This window comes from Aythya marila (genome assembly GCF_965140915.1).
Source record: "Aythya marila genome assembly, chromosome: 2".
NCBI classification, from domain to species: Eukaryota; Metazoa; Chordata; class Aves; order Anseriformes; family Anatidae; genus Aythya; species Aythya marila.
In genome coordinates, this window is record NC_139043.1 from 104847330 (window position 1) to 104865396 (window position 18067).

General features: G+C 39.0%; 1 protein-coding gene across 3 annotated transcripts in view; it reads right to left on the reverse strand.

Moving 5' to 3' along the window:
* Nucleotides 1-18067, reverse strand: part of ARHGAP28 (Rho GTPase activating protein 28) — a 77377-nt gene that overhangs the window by 16388 nt on the left and 42922 nt on the right. For all 3 annotated transcript variants that reach the window (XM_082753343.1, XM_082753344.1, XM_082753345.1), the window contains 6 exons: nucleotides 14255-14472; nucleotides 8564-8651; nucleotides 6391-6548; nucleotides 2500-2665; nucleotides 2294-2385; nucleotides 828-905 (listed from right to left, as the gene is read on the reverse strand). In XM_082753343.1, the coding sequence (XP_082609469.1) occupies nucleotides 828-905; nucleotides 2294-2385; nucleotides 2500-2665; nucleotides 6391-6548; nucleotides 8564-8651; nucleotides 14255-14472 (800 nt within the window). The remainder of the gene's footprint in view (nucleotides 1-827; nucleotides 906-2293; nucleotides 2386-2499; nucleotides 2666-6390; nucleotides 6549-8563; nucleotides 8652-14254; nucleotides 14473-18067) is intronic.

An 18067-nucleotide genomic window follows, 5' to 3' on the forward strand; every position in this document is an offset into this window, starting at 1 on the left:
TTGCAAGGTACTGAATACTTTTATCAATCCAGAAAGACAAAGGGAGTTGGGATGCCACTGCCTATCTTTGGTGTATTTCACATGATGTTGCTTTTTCTTGTACAGTCATTTTTGACGATACCCAGCCCATCAGTGTTTAGTAATCCCCAACATTAGTCTTTGTGCATGTGCCACCACACTGAGCCTTCCTGCTTCAGAAAGCAAGAATGGTCACACTGCCACACTCAATAAGAATTGAGTTAGTCTGGAGAAACGTTTCCAAGTGTTACTGCACTGTAGTGGTAGAGCCAAGGTTATTGGCTACCAGCTAGCCTGTGTTCATGGCCTGCAAATAGCCTGTGAAAATACAGCATTCTAGGCTGCCAAACAATGAACACAGGCCAAAACTCTCTCACTTGGAACATGAAATTGTAAGATCACAGAAGACAAATGAGAAACAAAATGACAAAAAGGTTAAAATGACATAGAATAAGATCTTTATCTTAAGTCAGCACAACTTGACAACACTGGATTTCTGAAATAAATTAAAAAAGAGATAAGATCACAGCAATTTTGGATGACAAAGCTAAACTGAAAGTATCGCTCAATGTTTAGTTCAATTCAACATCAAGTCTATGCTTTATATAGAACATTAACAAATGCAAAGCAATAGACCACATGCTCTGCGATTTATTGGTTCCCAGGAACTAATCTGCCCTTTCACTGGTAGGACTGGAAATGCTGATCTACATACATCAGTATTTATGTGCAGTGAGTATTTCTGTGTACTGTGTTATTTGACACAGAAGCTGTGGTCCGGGAGACAGAAAACTGGCACAAACGTCTACCTTAACCCTGGAGGCAGATCCGGGCACTCGAAGAATTCCTTCAGTTTCTAAACCAGTTTCCTCAAGCTTGAGCAGCAACTGAAAATAAAGAAAAACCCAGGAAAATTCTCAGAAGTATTTAAAAATACTGCTTTTTTTTTTTTTTTTTTTTTTTTTCCAACCTAGGTCTCATTGAAACTAACTTGAAAAAGATACATTTCTAAATAATTTTCTAATGAAAACAAGCCAGATCATGTAAGTATGCCTTCCTAATTTGATCTCTATATTCCTGACCCTGAAATCCACCATATGGAGAGTACGGAAAGCTGATAACACAATAGGCCCCTCTGTCCTTGATTTGGGACTTGGCACTGCTATAGAACAAGCAACACATAAATGTATTAATAAAAGGGTAGATACACTGGGTTAAACACAATGGTGTTTTGAAGGAAAATTAACCTCAGAGAAACGTTTAAGTCTCTCCCTGAAGAGCACAATGGAATGGATTATAGATAACATATGTTTCTGGGACCTGAGAACTCAGATTAGAAAATGATTACAGGATATTTTATTTTGAAATTTCTGTGAATAGAGCAATAGGCTTTATATTCTAATTTTTTATTAAAAAAAAAGTTTTGATTTAACAGAAATTAGAATGAGCAAGAACAAAAAATCTTTCTTAGTATTTATTCATATAGCTCTGAAGTTTTGCTACCAGCTCTACTTTCTGTTCTAACTGTTGGATCCTTCTAATTTTCAACAGTAACTTGACAGAGGACACCGAATCACAGAATTGTCTAGGTTGGAAGGACCCATGAAGCTGTTTGCAAAGTCATGCAAATATCCAAGATCTGTCAGTCTTTCCCCTGACATTCCTTGCCACTTCCCCTTTCCTAAGTATTTACATTGAAATTTGTTGTATTGTCAACTTCTTGTAAATCTGTGTAAATGTATGTGTGCTTGTGTCTGTGTACCTGTCTCCAAGACATCTGCTGGATGTCAATGTATTGTCAAAAGACTTACATAAATGACATGTAGCTTGTCATAAAAACCTCAAGGAGAAGATACCACATCCACTCTGCAAATAATAGCTAAGTAATACCTGCAGTTTGAATTCACATGAAATTAAAACTTTTGAGAGCAGTCACTTGTGCTACTTCTGCACACACCCACACAATTTTGCCTGCCTCTCTAATTTAAAGAGAAAGGGAAACAGAAAGCCTGACATTTGTTTTGCAAGGTTTACTGTATAGTGCCACACAACTGAAAAATGGAAAGAGGTCCCCACCATAGCGAAAATGCAAAAGAAGCAATTATTGTCTCTTTGTCATGAGGTGTTCAAAACACAACATACATACAGAAACCTGTAGAAGACACCTTGAAAACTGCAAAGCTTGCATCTCTTCTTATCTGATGTGTGTTCTGGGTGTCAGTGCAAATGATGGAAATGCCCATCTTAGTGGCTTAGACGGTCACGTTATACTCACTTTTTGGAAGATGAGGGGAACTTTTATTCCAGGAACCTTCTTTTGATCATTCTCCAGCAACACTGTTAGAGGGACTCCAAAAAGACCATTTTCTTAAAAATAACAACAACAAATATGAAAGAGAGCAAACACAGACTTGTACATATCTTTTTAGTAATGCTGAGCAGTGCCCAAGTGGCTGCCACACAGATGCCATGGAACAGTACCTCGTCCCCGCACCCTCTCTGCACGGTTCCTCTTCAGCTCCACTCCCAGGGCATCATAGAAGGCTGTTAGCTCAATCAAGGAGAGGTAGCGGATCTTCTTCATGTCTTCAGGAGAGAGATCTCCAACCTCTGTCAGTCCAAACCGGCTTTTCCGAACAATGAATTTCTACAGTAGAGATGGGTTATATCTTAGCATGTAAATTTTTATTTTGAAAGAAATGCTCATATTTAAAAGGAAGTCAGGGTAGATGGGTAACACCAAAGAGCTGAACTGCAACCCTATATATTAGCCTGGTATGTTGACATAACTTCCGTCCACCTGAAACAGAACTTAGCTTCTTGCTTACCATGTTCACTTGCAGTTCAACTGGTGTCACTGGAGCAGAGATGTTAACCTCAGTGCTCTGCCAGTACTCTAGGCTGGAAGAACGAGCTACATGTTAACTAAACTTTGCCAGTTTTAGCAGTATATTACACCTTGCTTTGCTTCTTCCTCCCCCAGAGTGTCTTTGATTGTTGTTTAAGTAACTGACACATTTCATCATGGATATAGTTGTATATCTATTGGTGGTGGGAGGGATGAGTACCTGTCTGCTTTGCATAATACTACTCATTTATGAGGTCTTACAGGAGAATTCAGAGTAAAGATCTGAAAAAAGTCCAGCAGTAAAATCAGATAGTCCTGATGCCAACCTGACTCTTTACTGGCACTTTTTATTGCTCAAGAAGCATTTAGACATAGAAATGACTTCTAGCAGCTAAGAAATGATTTATTCAAGTAGGCTTGAACTAAATGATACTTAGTAATATTGGGCATGTGAAGATGTCTACATATTTTAGAAGCTGCAGTGTCATGGACGTGAGCCAGGAGTATTGCATCATACCATAACAATTTCTACAAATGTCAGAAAGAACAAATACCCAACAGTTTTGGACACAATTTCCAGAAATAATAACAAAGTATGGTATAAAGCATGCTTTCCAAAGCTTTGTGTAACTTTGGTGTTATATATATATATATATATATATATTTAATTTAGTTGTAATTCAGACCAGTGATTGTTAGTCAGAGGTACAAATAAACACCGTTGCAAACAATCTCTTCCCTTCAGGGAATTGTGTGGAAACCCATCTTTTTAGAGTGTTTTGCTTCTGGAGATTTCTTCCCAGTCCTCCCATTTTAAACAAATTTGGACTCAATATATTTAACCCAATCCAGCCAAACATGCTAAGAAAAAGACAGGGAAAAAAATAAATAAAAATTTACACCAGATTTCAAAAGTAGGAGAAGAGAAAGGACATGTAGATCATGTGGGCTGAGTCTTCCTGAACTGCACTGCACATAGCTTTTCAATAGGGGTTAACTATAACTGGGGAGCGCAGGGAATAGAATAAGTAATGTATTTGCAAGATGTTTAGGGCATTTTAGTCCACAATCTTTACTCCCCAAAATGCAGCAACCCTACTGTTGCTCTTATGCTGAGACTTAATAATACAACAAGATCTATATGGATCATGGCCTTCTGAAGATAAAAATAATTTCTATTTTTTTTCAGCCCCATTGATGTACAATGTCCAAAAGCACTGTAAGTCATCTTCGGGAAAAAAAATTATACAATATATATATGTTTCCTGAGGGGATGGAGAATAAAACAGAGAATAACAAAGTCTGTTTGCAAGTACTAAGCATACCAAGACAAAATGACAAACTCTCCAAAACTGATTACAAAGGGTAGCTACAATGATTTTTCATATTGGCTGGTTGACTTCTAGGGTCACAATAATGTGATACAACGTTAACACAAGGTTTGGGGCTATGCTTCTTTGTCATGTCTTCTGTCATTATTTTCCAGTGATTTTTCTTACAAACAGTGGAGTCATGCTATGTAGCATCAAAGATGGCTGTGGTATTCTGAAAACTAAAGAACTAGTACTTTGACTAAGAATCATGTCTGATATTGTTTGACATGTTTTCTCTGTATATATGGTTTACTATATGATTTACTATATGGTTTACTTAGATAGGCCTGAAATGCTTACTGACTTTAATTTTAAGAAATCTTTGGCTAAGTCACATTAATTATGTTTCCATGTTGGCGAAATTGCATGTAACCCTATGGGGCAAGTGATGTTGAGTTGGCTCCTCTGGAAGCTGCAGAGGACATGGTATTTTATGACATAATTTCTCTACATGTAGCTCAGTATATGCCATCCATGATGCTGATTATACTAGCATGCAAGAAAGCTCCCAGAAAAAGTATGATGTGTAGACTTCAATTTGCACTTTTTGGCCCACCTTGAGGAAGTTTGGACAGTCCTTAAGAGCACGGGTGACTGATCTGCATAACAGACCAAGAGGTGATTTTTTGCTGGGTCCCATTACAGTCTGAGCCATTATGGGAAAAAACAAATACCATGAGTGGCAACACATGAGCTAAGAAAAATGCCAACACCAACAGCTACAATTATGGTTACAATTACAGTTAGAGTATCTCTGCCTCCGATGACCTGAAATATTTCTTGTGTAAACTTCCAAGCACACAGAAAGCTGCCCTGCATGCAGGATAGTTCACCTCAAGCACAAAACTGGCCTTTTCTAAAACTAATCAATTATGCATCCATGGGTCCAAAATAATCAAAGTGGTTATTCTCTTCCCTGTTTGTCACCAGTTTCCCTGATCTATCAACTGGAAAGTTAGTGTCAGAGCGCTTGCAGAGAACAATTTGTGTGTGTGTGTAGTAGCAAAGGCTGGGGTCTGAGGTTTGCTATTACAAGGAGCAAGGAGGAACTCTTGGTTTGTGAGAGTCATGACGAATGCAGAGATAACCTTATTCTCCACAGGATGCCAAGTTAACCATACCACAGAAAAACAAAAACAAAACAAAACAAACAAAAAACAAAACACAGGGATTTCATAACAGTTGCAATCAATTTGGTATCTTATCCCTCTTTTCAACAAGGAAGCTTAATTCTGCATCTAAAGTTCTGCTTCCTTGTTGGTGCCTGAGATAGACAAATGGATAATTCTCAGACAATTCAATGTCTGTGTGGATAGCAACAATTTCGGATTAGTTCAGGACCTCAGGATGCCATAACATTCAGGAAATGCTTACAAATAATTTACAGCTATTTCAGACATCTCAGTAAAGAGTTGATATCTGGAGCATGAGCCTAAAGTTCCAGTTGTTAGTAATGGAAGCTGTGAAGGCTGATGGAAATAGAAAGCTATCTACTGAATACAAGGAATAATTCCAGAAAATGGCATGACTGCTCACTGTAGGTCTTGTTGGATGATACACGATATGGTTAACTTTCCTTTAGCCATTCATGCAGTGTCTCCCATAGTGTAATTGCATAGAATATTGATTGGAGGCAATCAGCACTGCTGCAGGACTAAGACTTGCTTTCCCCTCCTTCATCTGTGGAGCAATTTTAAATCTATGCATTAACAAAGGCAGATAATCTGTGGGGGAATAAAGTAGGAAAGCAGACCAATAATGAAAATGATTGCTGGTATTAGTGCCAGTAACAATTTCATTTCAATGTGAAAAATGTGCAGGTAATACAATATTTGTGGATTGAGTTACATATATTCATTTGTGATGGGTACATCTGAAAATCAGGCTTGAATATCCAGTTTATCTTTGGTACCTCTCTGGGAATCGGTCATAAACTGTAGGCAAGCATGGAAGAATGCATAAAGAACTCATGCGGATTCGCCATGAAGAACACATAGCAAAGAACAGCTAATGCACCTTAACAGCCTCCAATGTGTTGGGCATATAAAGCAGGAAATTAATGGGTAAAAAAAATAATACACAAAACTAAACCAAAACAAAAAGAAAACAACAGCCACAAACATTGAGGAAATATATAGAGAACAAACTTACAGGCAAAGCAGAGTCTTCCTTTCTGAACCTCTGGTTTTTTGTCCACTCTTGGGTTTTTGGAAGGACTGTAATGGATTCTGAGAAAGAGACCTCATAGGAGAGCTCTTCTGTTACGGACGGGCTGCCTTTATCTAGTCCACAGTCTAGACAGCTATTAGCTGAAAATAAGGGATACTGCATATGAACACCAAATGTATGCTTGCATTCAGGACATTAAAAAATTGAACCAAGATGACAAAAATCTTGAGAAAGTAATAAAGGAAGTGCTTCAAAGAGGAATTTCAGTGTAAAACACAGCATGTTCCTGTTTTGACTGGAGGAAATAACCCCTTTGAAATAAAACCCTTATTTTCATTTTAGATTATTTAACTTGTTGCTTTTCGTGAGAAAGATAGTCAAGTTGGAACTTCCTGTTTATCACAAATTATCAAGTTTTTGTACTCTGTCCTTGTCTATCCAGGCTAGCAAACAGTGTTGGCACTTGTGTGATGAGCAATTGAGAAAAAAAAAATATCAGATAGAAAAATGTTGACACATTTTCACGTCAGTCTTGATTTATTTACAATCAAAGGACATTGTGCATATATTTTATACACATTGCGCATACATTTTGTATGCTCACACACATATGCACTCACATTTCTCACAGTTGCTAGTCTAGGTGCGTAGCACCAAAACAGGACTCAATGTACAATCTTAGTTTGCAAAAACACTACTTTTACTGTAATTTCTGATAGATACTATGAAATGACTTACTGTACAACTCTGAAATTTGGTTGCCTCCTGAAATTAGTGGATATCAAAGGAAAATTTTTGAGATCAGTACAGTCAAGTACAGAAAAACCCTATTGTCATGGAGTCCAAAGTGTGATAATATACATGAGTTCCAGTGTTGCCAACTTTCATGACTGATCTCTCACATTTCCGGACAATTTTACATTTTCCATTAAAGTCCAGCTCCTAGACTCGTGCAATTGGAACAAGATCACAGTTTCCATTGAAAGTGATATAAAATTTCAGCCCCCAGGACTGCAGAGATGAGTTTACTAATGTGACCCAAATGCATTCAAAACCCATGGAAATCAGAAGGTGAATTAAAAAGTATTATATATTTTATAAGCATTTGTATGCCCCATGATTTTTGAATCATTTCATTTACAGATATTTTTTTTCCAACATATGTTGTTGTAGCAACATTTGTTTTGAAATTCAGGTATGAAAAAGGTAAGCTTGGCTTCTGAACTTTGGCCTCAGATATTACCCAATGGCCAAAGAATTTTAAGATGCTTTCCATCTCTCTTTCCATCCTTAGATCTGGTATCACAGACTCACTGTGGTGGCCCTGGCCATTTGCTACTAAATCTGTTCTAATACAACTGCTTGAGGGGCACAGGTATCAGTAGAACAGTGAAATGAACAGCTTTTGCAACCAAGGAAAACGTCTGTGGCACTATATCCAAAGTTAAGCATCTAAGTGACTAGTTTAGACACTCCATATATGTGAAAGTTAATATAATTATATTAATAATAAAATAATACTTCTTAATAACCCTTTAGGTAAGCCCTGAACAGTAGTGATGGAAAGAGCTTTCAAAATAAAAGATGGACATTCCCTGGAAGGCTACTGACAGCTATCTGGACACCGAGTAGAGCAGAGCTATCCTTTTCATTAGCACTGCCAATAACTGCCAGGGCAAAATGTTTAATGGGTGTCCAAACCGACACCATTAGTATAGCAGAATAATAGGGGAGTACCAGAAAGACAATAAATTTATAACATTACAATTTCTGCAGTACTGTAAAAGAAATATGGAGGACATATGCATCCTTCTTTTTATGATTTGCCACGAGAAAATATGCTGCTGAGAGACATATTTTTGGCAACTTCTGCTCCATACCCTTTGGAGGTTACTTTCACATTCCAAGCCTTGCAATATTCAGTACATTTTAGACATCGATGCCTCAGAGACATCAGTCTGTGTCTTTAAAAAAAACATCTTGAATGGGAAACTTTGGGTCCTACATGACAATAAGCTGACAATGATATTAAGAAAATATATGTAGCACAGCCCCACCACAAAAGAGGGGACTAACCTCAGAACCACAAAAGGATCTTTCTGTCTACCATTTTTCTAGGAGGAAGTGAACACTGGTTACACGTTGGCATACTCACAGCTAACTGATTTCCAAACTGGCTTCTGCCCAGGAAGCTGGATACCATTAGAAGGAACTGGTGACACTGGAACTGTCTCAAATGTGGGCTGATAGGCAAGGAAAAATGATCAGACTACAGTGAAAGTCAACTTCTATGGACAGAAACTGCTACAGTTAAGCAACAGCAAATCATTCTCAGCTTACATCCTTTGCCAAGTTTAAACAACCTGTTGTGATTTGCCAGAGTACATTTTTCATAGCTGAGCCTGAGAATTAATCTTCCCCAGGCTGCACAGATTTGGATCATGTTGAGGTCAGTGATATTGCAGCTCACTGTAGCTAATGAGTCCTGCCCTGTATAATGACTGAAATTAGCTAAATAAATTGCTGTACGTAATTGTACTAAGTGAAAGGTCCTTGTCAAATTGTAATCCATCCTGCTTTTAATCGCTTTGGTCACAAATCTTTTTGGGGACTCTCTGACACATGCTGAACATCCCAAGCACCTGGCAGACACCAGGCTATTCGCTACCTTTCAGGATATTTGGGCACTTGCGAATTGTTAATTGATGGATGTCCTCCAATAGGCTATATAATAACACTTTAGCAGAGAACTGAAAATACAGTTTTTGGAAAAAAAATGATCTTTTTTTATAATCAACTTCATTTCTTTCTGCTCCATAAATCATTCTGTGCTGTGTGAAAGTGGGGGAAAGGGCTCTGAGCATAGTGGGTGACTTCCAGGCAGAATCACCTCTCTGGCTACTGGGTTTTGCCCTTATGCTCAGCAATTTGGGGACTGATAAAAACTAATCTGAGTGTGCATGTGTGTGTGTGTGGATGGTATTGCAGCTCACCTGCACATTTGGGGATGAAAAAAGGCTGTAATTTAAAAATGCTCTGAATTGTACTCAGTGAAAATGACTACAATGCCCTCAGCCAGCCTTGTATTCTTTTTGGCTGTCCTTTATTATCCTGCTTGGAGCCCACCAATCTGCTGCCTCACCCCCCTGAGCCTTAAGGAGCAGCCCCCAGCTTGCTGAACATGCAGCTGAGAGCCCCGATGAGCCTCCAGCAACAGCTCTTCAAATTGCTCTCTGAATTGTTAAATTGGCAGTTTATCAACAAGCAGCGATGCCTCAGGGCAGTATTTGTTGTCTTCCCCTGATAAAAATGTGTCAGATGTTTAAGAGGCAGGCAGCTCTTCCAGTTGGAAACCTGAAATAACACTGCAGTTGTTTTATTCAGTTTTATCCTCTGAGCTATTTGGGTAATGAAGTCAAATGTAACATGAATAAGATCTCTCCTGAGAGAGTCCATTTAATGGGCTACAAACTTGACAGCAAACAGGATTTGAGTCACATAGACTTCCTTTGCCAGCAGACTGTACAAACCACTGACTTATTTATTTATTTATTTATTTATTTATTTATATATTTTAATGGAGAACTGTAGGACGCTGTTAGCACAAATCCCATAACATATTTACAAACATTTTTAAGACATAAAAAGTAAGAGCATTTCAGGTGGGAGTATGGAAGTGGAAGGGTTGGTTAAACTTGCATCTACAATTTTGGAAAATCAAACATTGCTTAAAATCTGCTTGAGATCCAGATAGAGGAATTAAAGGTAAATATTCTATGGTTCTATGATTAGCAACTGGCTCACTTTCACTGTGCAGAATGTCTGACCCTACAAACGGTATTCAGAATAGATTTACAGTGAGTCAAGTTTATTAAAGAAAAAATCCTTGCAGCCTTGATATCCAGGTGAAATCAATAATGAAGACGCTGAAGCAAGCGGCTTCTGCTAAGCACAGGGGAGCTGGAAGAGGGGAACTGAGAGCACAGCTCTGTTTCCCATCCAGCAGTGCTTGCAAGAGCCTGGAGGCTGCTTGAGCTTGTGGCAGATGGATGTCATGAGCCATGTACAATATCAGGGTAACTAAAAGCATCACATGCTTGCTTTCATTTCCCAGCCTTCACGGGGGAACTACATGTATAAGAAAAACCTTTGTGTCTTTTGTGGAACTCTCTTCTAGATGAAATCAACAGGAGTTTTATTTTATTTTATTTTTTTTATTATTTTTTTTTTTTTTTAAAAAAAAAAGCTTAGGATAATATGATGCAAAGAGAGGGTGGGCTGGGAGTATGGGAGTAAAACCTTTATATTGCATTAATTTGGAAGTTCCATGTTGTTTCTTTAGTAAAAATGAAGATTAAAATGCTTTGCAACTCATATCTTAATGAATGCAAAAGGCCAACAGTCAAATTGTGTTCTTAATTAAATTGGGACAGATTTATTCCTTTGGCTGGGGCTCCTGTCAAGGCAAGACTTCATATATCCTGATTTCTAACTGAAAGTGATTCATTAGACAATTCTCATGATCGGATACTAAAAATGAGCCCAGTGTTTACTAGCATAATGTACACAGGAATTTCCAATGGGAAGAGGAAACTAGAACAGCAAGAAGAAGATGGAGATGAGATAGATAGTTCTTTAGTGGTTACCCTCATTGTAGAAGATGTAAAAACAATTAATTGGAGCACCAAAGCAACCAAATCCTGTTGTCAGCCCTCTAGCTAAGGAAAATGAACGCAAAAGAGGTAGTCTTATAGCTCTAGTCAGGGTACAGCTTGCCAGTCCTTTGGTTTAATTCATATTTCCAAGTGCTGTCATCATGATTGTCTTTTCATGCAAATAGCTCTGGGTTAGTTAGTGATTCTTCTTTAATTAAGATAAGATTTTCTTGTGCATTGCTGAAGTATAATGCTCTGAGAACTCTTGAGGAGTTTTAGTTGATCACAACATACAGGGATGGGCTGTTAATGAGCATGTTGCTTCACTTCCTCCCTCCAATAATAAAATCAATTTATTTTTTTTTCCCCATTTGTATTCTGCTGCTGATTTTTCTAGGCTTTGAGCACTAGCAGAGCTGATAGTTTCTGATGGAAACAGCAGGGTACCAGCAATAGGAAAAATCAGGCCACTGTGATTAATAAACCACCCAATTTAAATCCTTGTACTGTGGCTGTCAGTTGAGCCTGTTGAGTGCAAGACTGCCTGAAACAGAGCAGAAGCACTTCAGCTGGGGCAAGGTGCTCCACTGAGGTACTCTTGTAGGGGGCAAGGTACCACAGATGATGGATTTTACTCTCTGCAATCACTGCACCTTTCCAGCAGAATAAAAAGTAAGGAATTGTGGCTTTCATTTCAGTCCACTTGGACTGCTGAGGGAACACTCTTGCCTGAGCCCCCTTTGCTCTGTGTTGACCTACCTATATAGAGGCTGGCCACCAGGCAAAAAGCCCACCAGACAGACTTTTTCAGAACAGAGAAAAGAAATGAGGGCAAAACTCTTCCACTCCACTCCCCTTCTCCCTGTTTCTTTTTTCTCTCTCTCTCACCCTCTGGATGACAACTATTTATACAGCTTCAGTCATCCTGTAAATCTCATCTCAGGTTACCCCAGTGAGCTAATCACCTCTTCTCTCATCATTAGCCACAGAAGAGAGTAATCCATCCTGTGACCCCATCCCTCTGGGCTCCTGTAATGCTTAGGTTGTTGGGAAGAAAAGTGTAAATCCATCCTACTAATGGGAAGGATTATAGAGTTATGTGAAGCAATTAGAGCTGTTTTGCTATTTGCAACACATTTTCTTCTACCCCCTTTGCTATCTCCCACCACCAAAACAAACAAACAAACAAAAAAAGCAGGACTGGAGAGTAAAGAACCTCCTGCATGTCACTTTAAGCCATCTTTTCACCAGCCTCTCTGTAGCAGCTGTGCTGGAAAGATTTGCCCCCCCTATCCCCTACTGCTCTTCCTCTTTGGTCTGTGCTCTTTTAAATCCAGATCACTTTCCCAAACCGATTCATTATAAGGGTTCACCAGTGGTTGTAATGGCATGCCCAAAGACTCAGCAGAGCATGAGGGACTTGTTCAGCTGGGAATGCCTCATGCAGGGCTGCTCAGAATCAACCTCAGCTTGGGACACAAGTATCCCCTAAAATGCGGGTCTGCTGCATTCTGAAAATGCACCTGTCCATCCCCGAAGAGCTGATAATTAGGATGAGCTTTCTAAATCCCATAATAAGCAGCAGAGATAGGAGTAATGGTTAATTGAAGTGTCCAAGGCTGTTGGGAACCTTATGGGCTGTTAGAAATACAATCTGCTTTGTAGTCTGTTGGAGAGAGGTGTTGGTGGGTTCTGCAGCTGTGTTTGTGCATCTGTGTTTAACATTTAGGCAAGTACCTTGCAGAACTGCATATTTCTGTGGGAAGAAGAATTACAAGTCTTAATTACTTCTTCTGCCTTATCTTTCATGTTCTCAAAGTGCGAAACAAGTAAGTGAGCTGAATTTCTGAGGAGGTAAAACAATGATTTGAAGGACAATGGATTAGAAGTTTCTGATTCCTTTAGCAAGTGAAAAACAGTGGAGAAAAATAAGCAGGTCAAAAAAACATCAATAGCGTGTCTCTCTGAGAGAATGGACACAACGTTTATTTGGCTGATTTAAATTTATTAGAAAGTGTAAGCTTTGCTAGCATTATTAAAAATTATAAATGCATTTAGGTTTCCAGACACTTGAAACAGGAGAAATGTGCCAATCTAATAAGAAGTGCCATCAGCTTTTTAAAGTTCATGCAAACATGCCTAAGGATTTCTCATGCAAGAAAGTCTGCCCACAGGAAACTACTGGGTGCTTCTGGAAATATTTATGGGATATATGCAAGAGGTTCTAAAGAACCCAGGTACTTAAATTGGAGACAAAAAAAGAATTTCCCCAACCGTTATATTTTTGTAATCTTAAAATAATTATGCAGCTGCTATTTATTTTATTTAATTTTTGAATTATTTTAGGGTGCCAAGCCTTGAGTAGAAGGTAGGACAAATAGAAAAACATAAAACAATTTCTCACAGAAGGTGTTTCCTAGAGTTTTATAATGATAAAAACTTTAATTCTTAAAGGTGAACTTGTGAGCTTATTGGTCATTCCTGTTTAAGATATCAAGAGTCACACATCTAAAATCATGCATTTTGCTTTGGACTAAATTCAGACAGTTGACTGCATTCACCAAAATCAAAATGTGAAGTGAGGAGAACTGGTGCTTTTAGAGCCATCCTCAGGGAAAAGTGGATGAAGCCACCAGGGGAAGCGTTCGTTTCTGAAGCCATGAAACAAATGGACTGTTAATAGATTTTTGTTTGCTATGTAAGTGAAATGTAACTGCTAGTGTACCAGTTGCAATCGTGCTGGCAGGTGTTTAATTGCTTATGCATATTTGAACCCCAGTTGTTTCATTAGAGAAGCTTTACTTCACCGCTGAGACTGCTGAGTAAATAGCAAGTGTCCCCAGAAGCCAGCAAAAATTTGAATATCTGCCAAGAGTAACTCACCAATTTCCAAAAAATAAGGGAATAAATGTTAGTCTTGATAGAAGATTGCAGGAGAAAGACTGGCAACAGATACAACATTATGTTACAGGTTATTTACAAAACTGCACCATCTATTGTATCTTCCCTTCCTCTCAAAATTTAGCAAATACAGCATTAAAAGCCTGGACTTAGTGTGAGGAACTGCTACTGGCTGGCTGTACATCGTTAGCAGAAAAGGATTCCTGTCTGATAGAAGCCTTCATGAGCTACTTACAAAATATGTAAAAATTAAGCTCATAAGCATTCCCGTGGATGCATCAGCTACTTACAGAAGAGTCATTGGTGCCAAAGATGTCTCGCACATCACGGACTGTGTGCTTGTTCTTCTTCCTCAGGGTCTGTGTGTAGGTGTTGTACCTCTTCTGTACAGCAGCAGCTTGTGTTCGGGTTAGAGTAGACAGCAGGGCTTGGCCATCTTCCTCTTCAGCTCCTGAGATCAGTGTAGATAAACCTACATCCTGCAGCCACTCAGCCTCCAGCTCCCCTTCTGTGGAGGAAGAAAGCAAGTTATGAGCTAGGCTTGATGTGGAGGTAGAGGAGGGCAGGAAGGAATGGAGGTGGCACAGAAGATCACTGCATTAGCCTATACATTGGGGATATTCCATGTCCAAGCGTTCTTAGGCCACAAGTGCAATTTAATTTGATTTTTGTCAACATACTGCCAGCTTTCATTTTGTCAGTTTCTGCATAGGAGACACTTAGGAGAAGAGTGGAGGAGGTATTTGTAAACTGTGAATTACTGCTTTCGTGTGAAGAAGGCAGCAGAGTACCTAGCCTGACATAGAAAGATTGCTAAAAGCTAACCCTTCATTCAAGAGCATAAAACCCCTCAGTTATCACTTAAACCACATTATAATAGATGAAACAATTTGGCAGGTGGAAATTAAGTTGTCATTCCATTTCAAATAAGCAAAAATACTGAAGTAGAGATACAATATAATGATGTTTTTCCAAATGAAGGATGAGAAGATTTAAGATGCATAAAAACCCTCAGCCAGCTAGCTAGTAACCACACTTTATGAAAGCACACATTGAGAAAAGCTCAATGTCCACATAGTCTAATAGCTTGTTTTGGACAAGATGATTAAGAGCCAGAGCCACCCACTAATGAGGAAGTAGGGGTAGATATCAAAGAGGGCAGGCAGGGGTGGAAGGTGCAGAAATAGCTAACTTTGCATGCTAGATATCATCCAATTTCTAATAGTTAAATGCTGGCTAGCACTCTACACTCCAGGGTTTCTTGATACCCAGATCAGTGACTAATAGCTTATTGAGTCCTGTTCAATTCCTGCTTCCCAACTGGTTCCACAGTGAGGTTATGCGCTCTGTGAAACATTGCTTGCTTTCCTTGGGTTTTGGTTTGCTGTAATGTTGAATGAGTATTTCCTGTCACTGTAGGACAGGGAGAAACTTCCAATCTACCTTCTCTGACTCATTTTGTAATTTCAAATTTTGCTGTCATTGACATTTTATTTATCTGCTTTCTAAAGTAAACAATCATTGTCTTTTTAAATCTCTTTTCACACAGGAGATTTTAAGGGCCTTCATTTTTATTCTGCTTGTGAACAATCCTAGTTCAGCAATATGCTGTTTGAGACAAGGCAATCAAAACAGTAATTGTATTCCAGCTTTGACTGAAGGAAAGGTATTACAAATAAACACATCAAAGAGCAAATGGACTAATTTGCAGACTGTTCTGTAAAACAACTAGTCAATACGCTCATTGTTCCTCCCACAGAACTGGTCTTAATGGCAGGCTGGTATTCCCACTCTTTCTCTCTTACTTCTTCTTGACATCATCAGATTGCAGACAGATTGATGGACACCAGTTTACAGAACTTTGGCAGTTAGATATACAAAGGAAAATTACTGGTCTGGTCAGCAGGGGCAAGGGAAAACAACTTACACATGTGCCATCACTGACTTCATTGTTAATTGCCTTGTCTCTTTGCAAAGCTCTAAAAAAAATTCTGCTCCTAAAAACCCAGCTCTGTGTTACACTGAGGTGTGACTGCTTGTCTCCATTCAGATCCTTTCCATATTTACAGACAGGATGACTGGCTGTTCCTTTTCCTCCTCTGTCAGTTTTCAAACCATAGTACTTCTGCCATCCTCAGTCTTTCTAACAAGCCTTCTTTTCATTTCTGTATGCTGCTGTTCTAGCCACATCCATTCATGTTCCATTTTCTTAATTATATTCATTTTGGCTTTTGTTCTGACATATTCTTTCCAAGAATTTAGTTTTTAATCAAACTTGGCTTTCATGATGCTATGAAAAATAGTAAACCAGACATATAATTCTGCCTGCTTACCAGCCACCCCTGTGACTTGTTTTCTCTGGCTTTTTCCTATTTCCTTTTCCAACTGCTCACAAACAATAGGCTAAGAAATAACAAAAACAACCAAAGGAGTAAAACTATTACAGGGAAGGAATTCCTGCATTAGAAATCCTCAAAATTATATGAAAATAGATTTAAATAAGGACTAATAAAATCACATAATTTTATAAAACGTTATTTTTACAGTGGTAGCTACTTATACAGCATGGTCTTGACACTGGTTGGGTCTGTTCCATCAGAAGATAAACAGATAAGAGAGAGGATTCCCTCTGGCTGGTAGTTCCCTCTCTTTTTTTTTTTTTTTTTTTTTTTTTCTTCACTTAGAGACTGCTAGGAAAGAGGTGTGACTTTGTTTGAATTTCAGATGTAAGCCCAAATGACTCACACCATCTCAGCTTTGCAACACTAAGTGTTAAAATCAGTTCTGCATGTCACTGCCATCTTAAGCACCCCATGACTTCCTTTTCCCCTGCATTCTCATCCCTTGTGTCATTTATTATGTTATTCTACTTTTCTTGTCCTTAGTTACACATGTCTATAGAATAAGTGCTCTAATATTTTCCCATTGCACATGTTGTCTGGCAAAAAGCAGCACTATGGCTTTGACAATATCATTCATACCTGGCTGCTGCCACACTGTTGGTTCCTTCCTAAGGATTCTGCACCTCTTCCTCTCAAAGAAATCTCAACAGGGTGACAAGTGTTTGTTTTAATTTTATCCTGAGGACTTCAAAATCGATTTCCAGTGTTTTGATCCTTGGCAAGGAGTATTATTCTACTAGTAGTTTAATAGAACTCATGATTATTTCCAAGATTTATAATCTCAGACTGAATATTATACTGAAGTTAATAAGTAGTACAAGCACTCCCTTGTTGTGTGTGGGTGTATGTAATATATATGTGTTTAAAACAACAGAATGAAGGTAAATGAAGTGTGGAGATGTATTGTAGTTTACTATGTGGTCTCATTTTTAATTTATGACAGAGAAGAAAAAATCAATATAATTTAATGAGGCATAATCAGACAAAGGATAACACGGGACTGTAGCACAATTTGCATGGTTGTGAAGAGTTAGTTCAGCAGTGATGAGAGCAACACAGAAGCTTGTGAGAACTAGGAAAATGGGTGCCTGTATTGCCTTGTCCTGCTAATTTAACTGGACTAGTAGTTCACAGATGTAGTTCACAGTGACCTTCCCCTAACACTGGGGACAAGTCACAGTCAGTTCACGCTGACAGTTGCATAAAGGAGTCACCATGAGGTTCACAATCTCAGCTTTCTGGGGTTTCCAAGCTACAGAGCATGATTAGACAGGAGTTCTCACAGAATGGCTGAAGTGGAAAGGGAACCTCTGGAGATCACCTGCTTCAACCACCTCCTCATCAGGGTGTCCAGGACCATGCCCAGGCAGCTTGTGAAGATCTCCAAGGATCATAACCTCATAACCTCTCTGGGCAGTCTGTGCCAGTGCTTGTCCACATGCACAGCACAGCAGTGCTGCCTGGTGCTCAGAGGGAAAGTCCTGTGCTCCAGTCTGTGCCCACTGCCTTCTGTACTGACACTGGACACCACTGAAAAGAGCTTGGCTCCATCTTCTTTGCACCTTCCCTTCAGGTATTTAGGCATGTTTGTAAGAACCCCTCCTGAGCCTCCTCTTCTCCAGGTTGAACAGTCCCAGCTCTATCAGCCTCTCCTCATAGGAGAGGTGCACCAGTCCCTACATCATCTTTGTAACCCTCCAT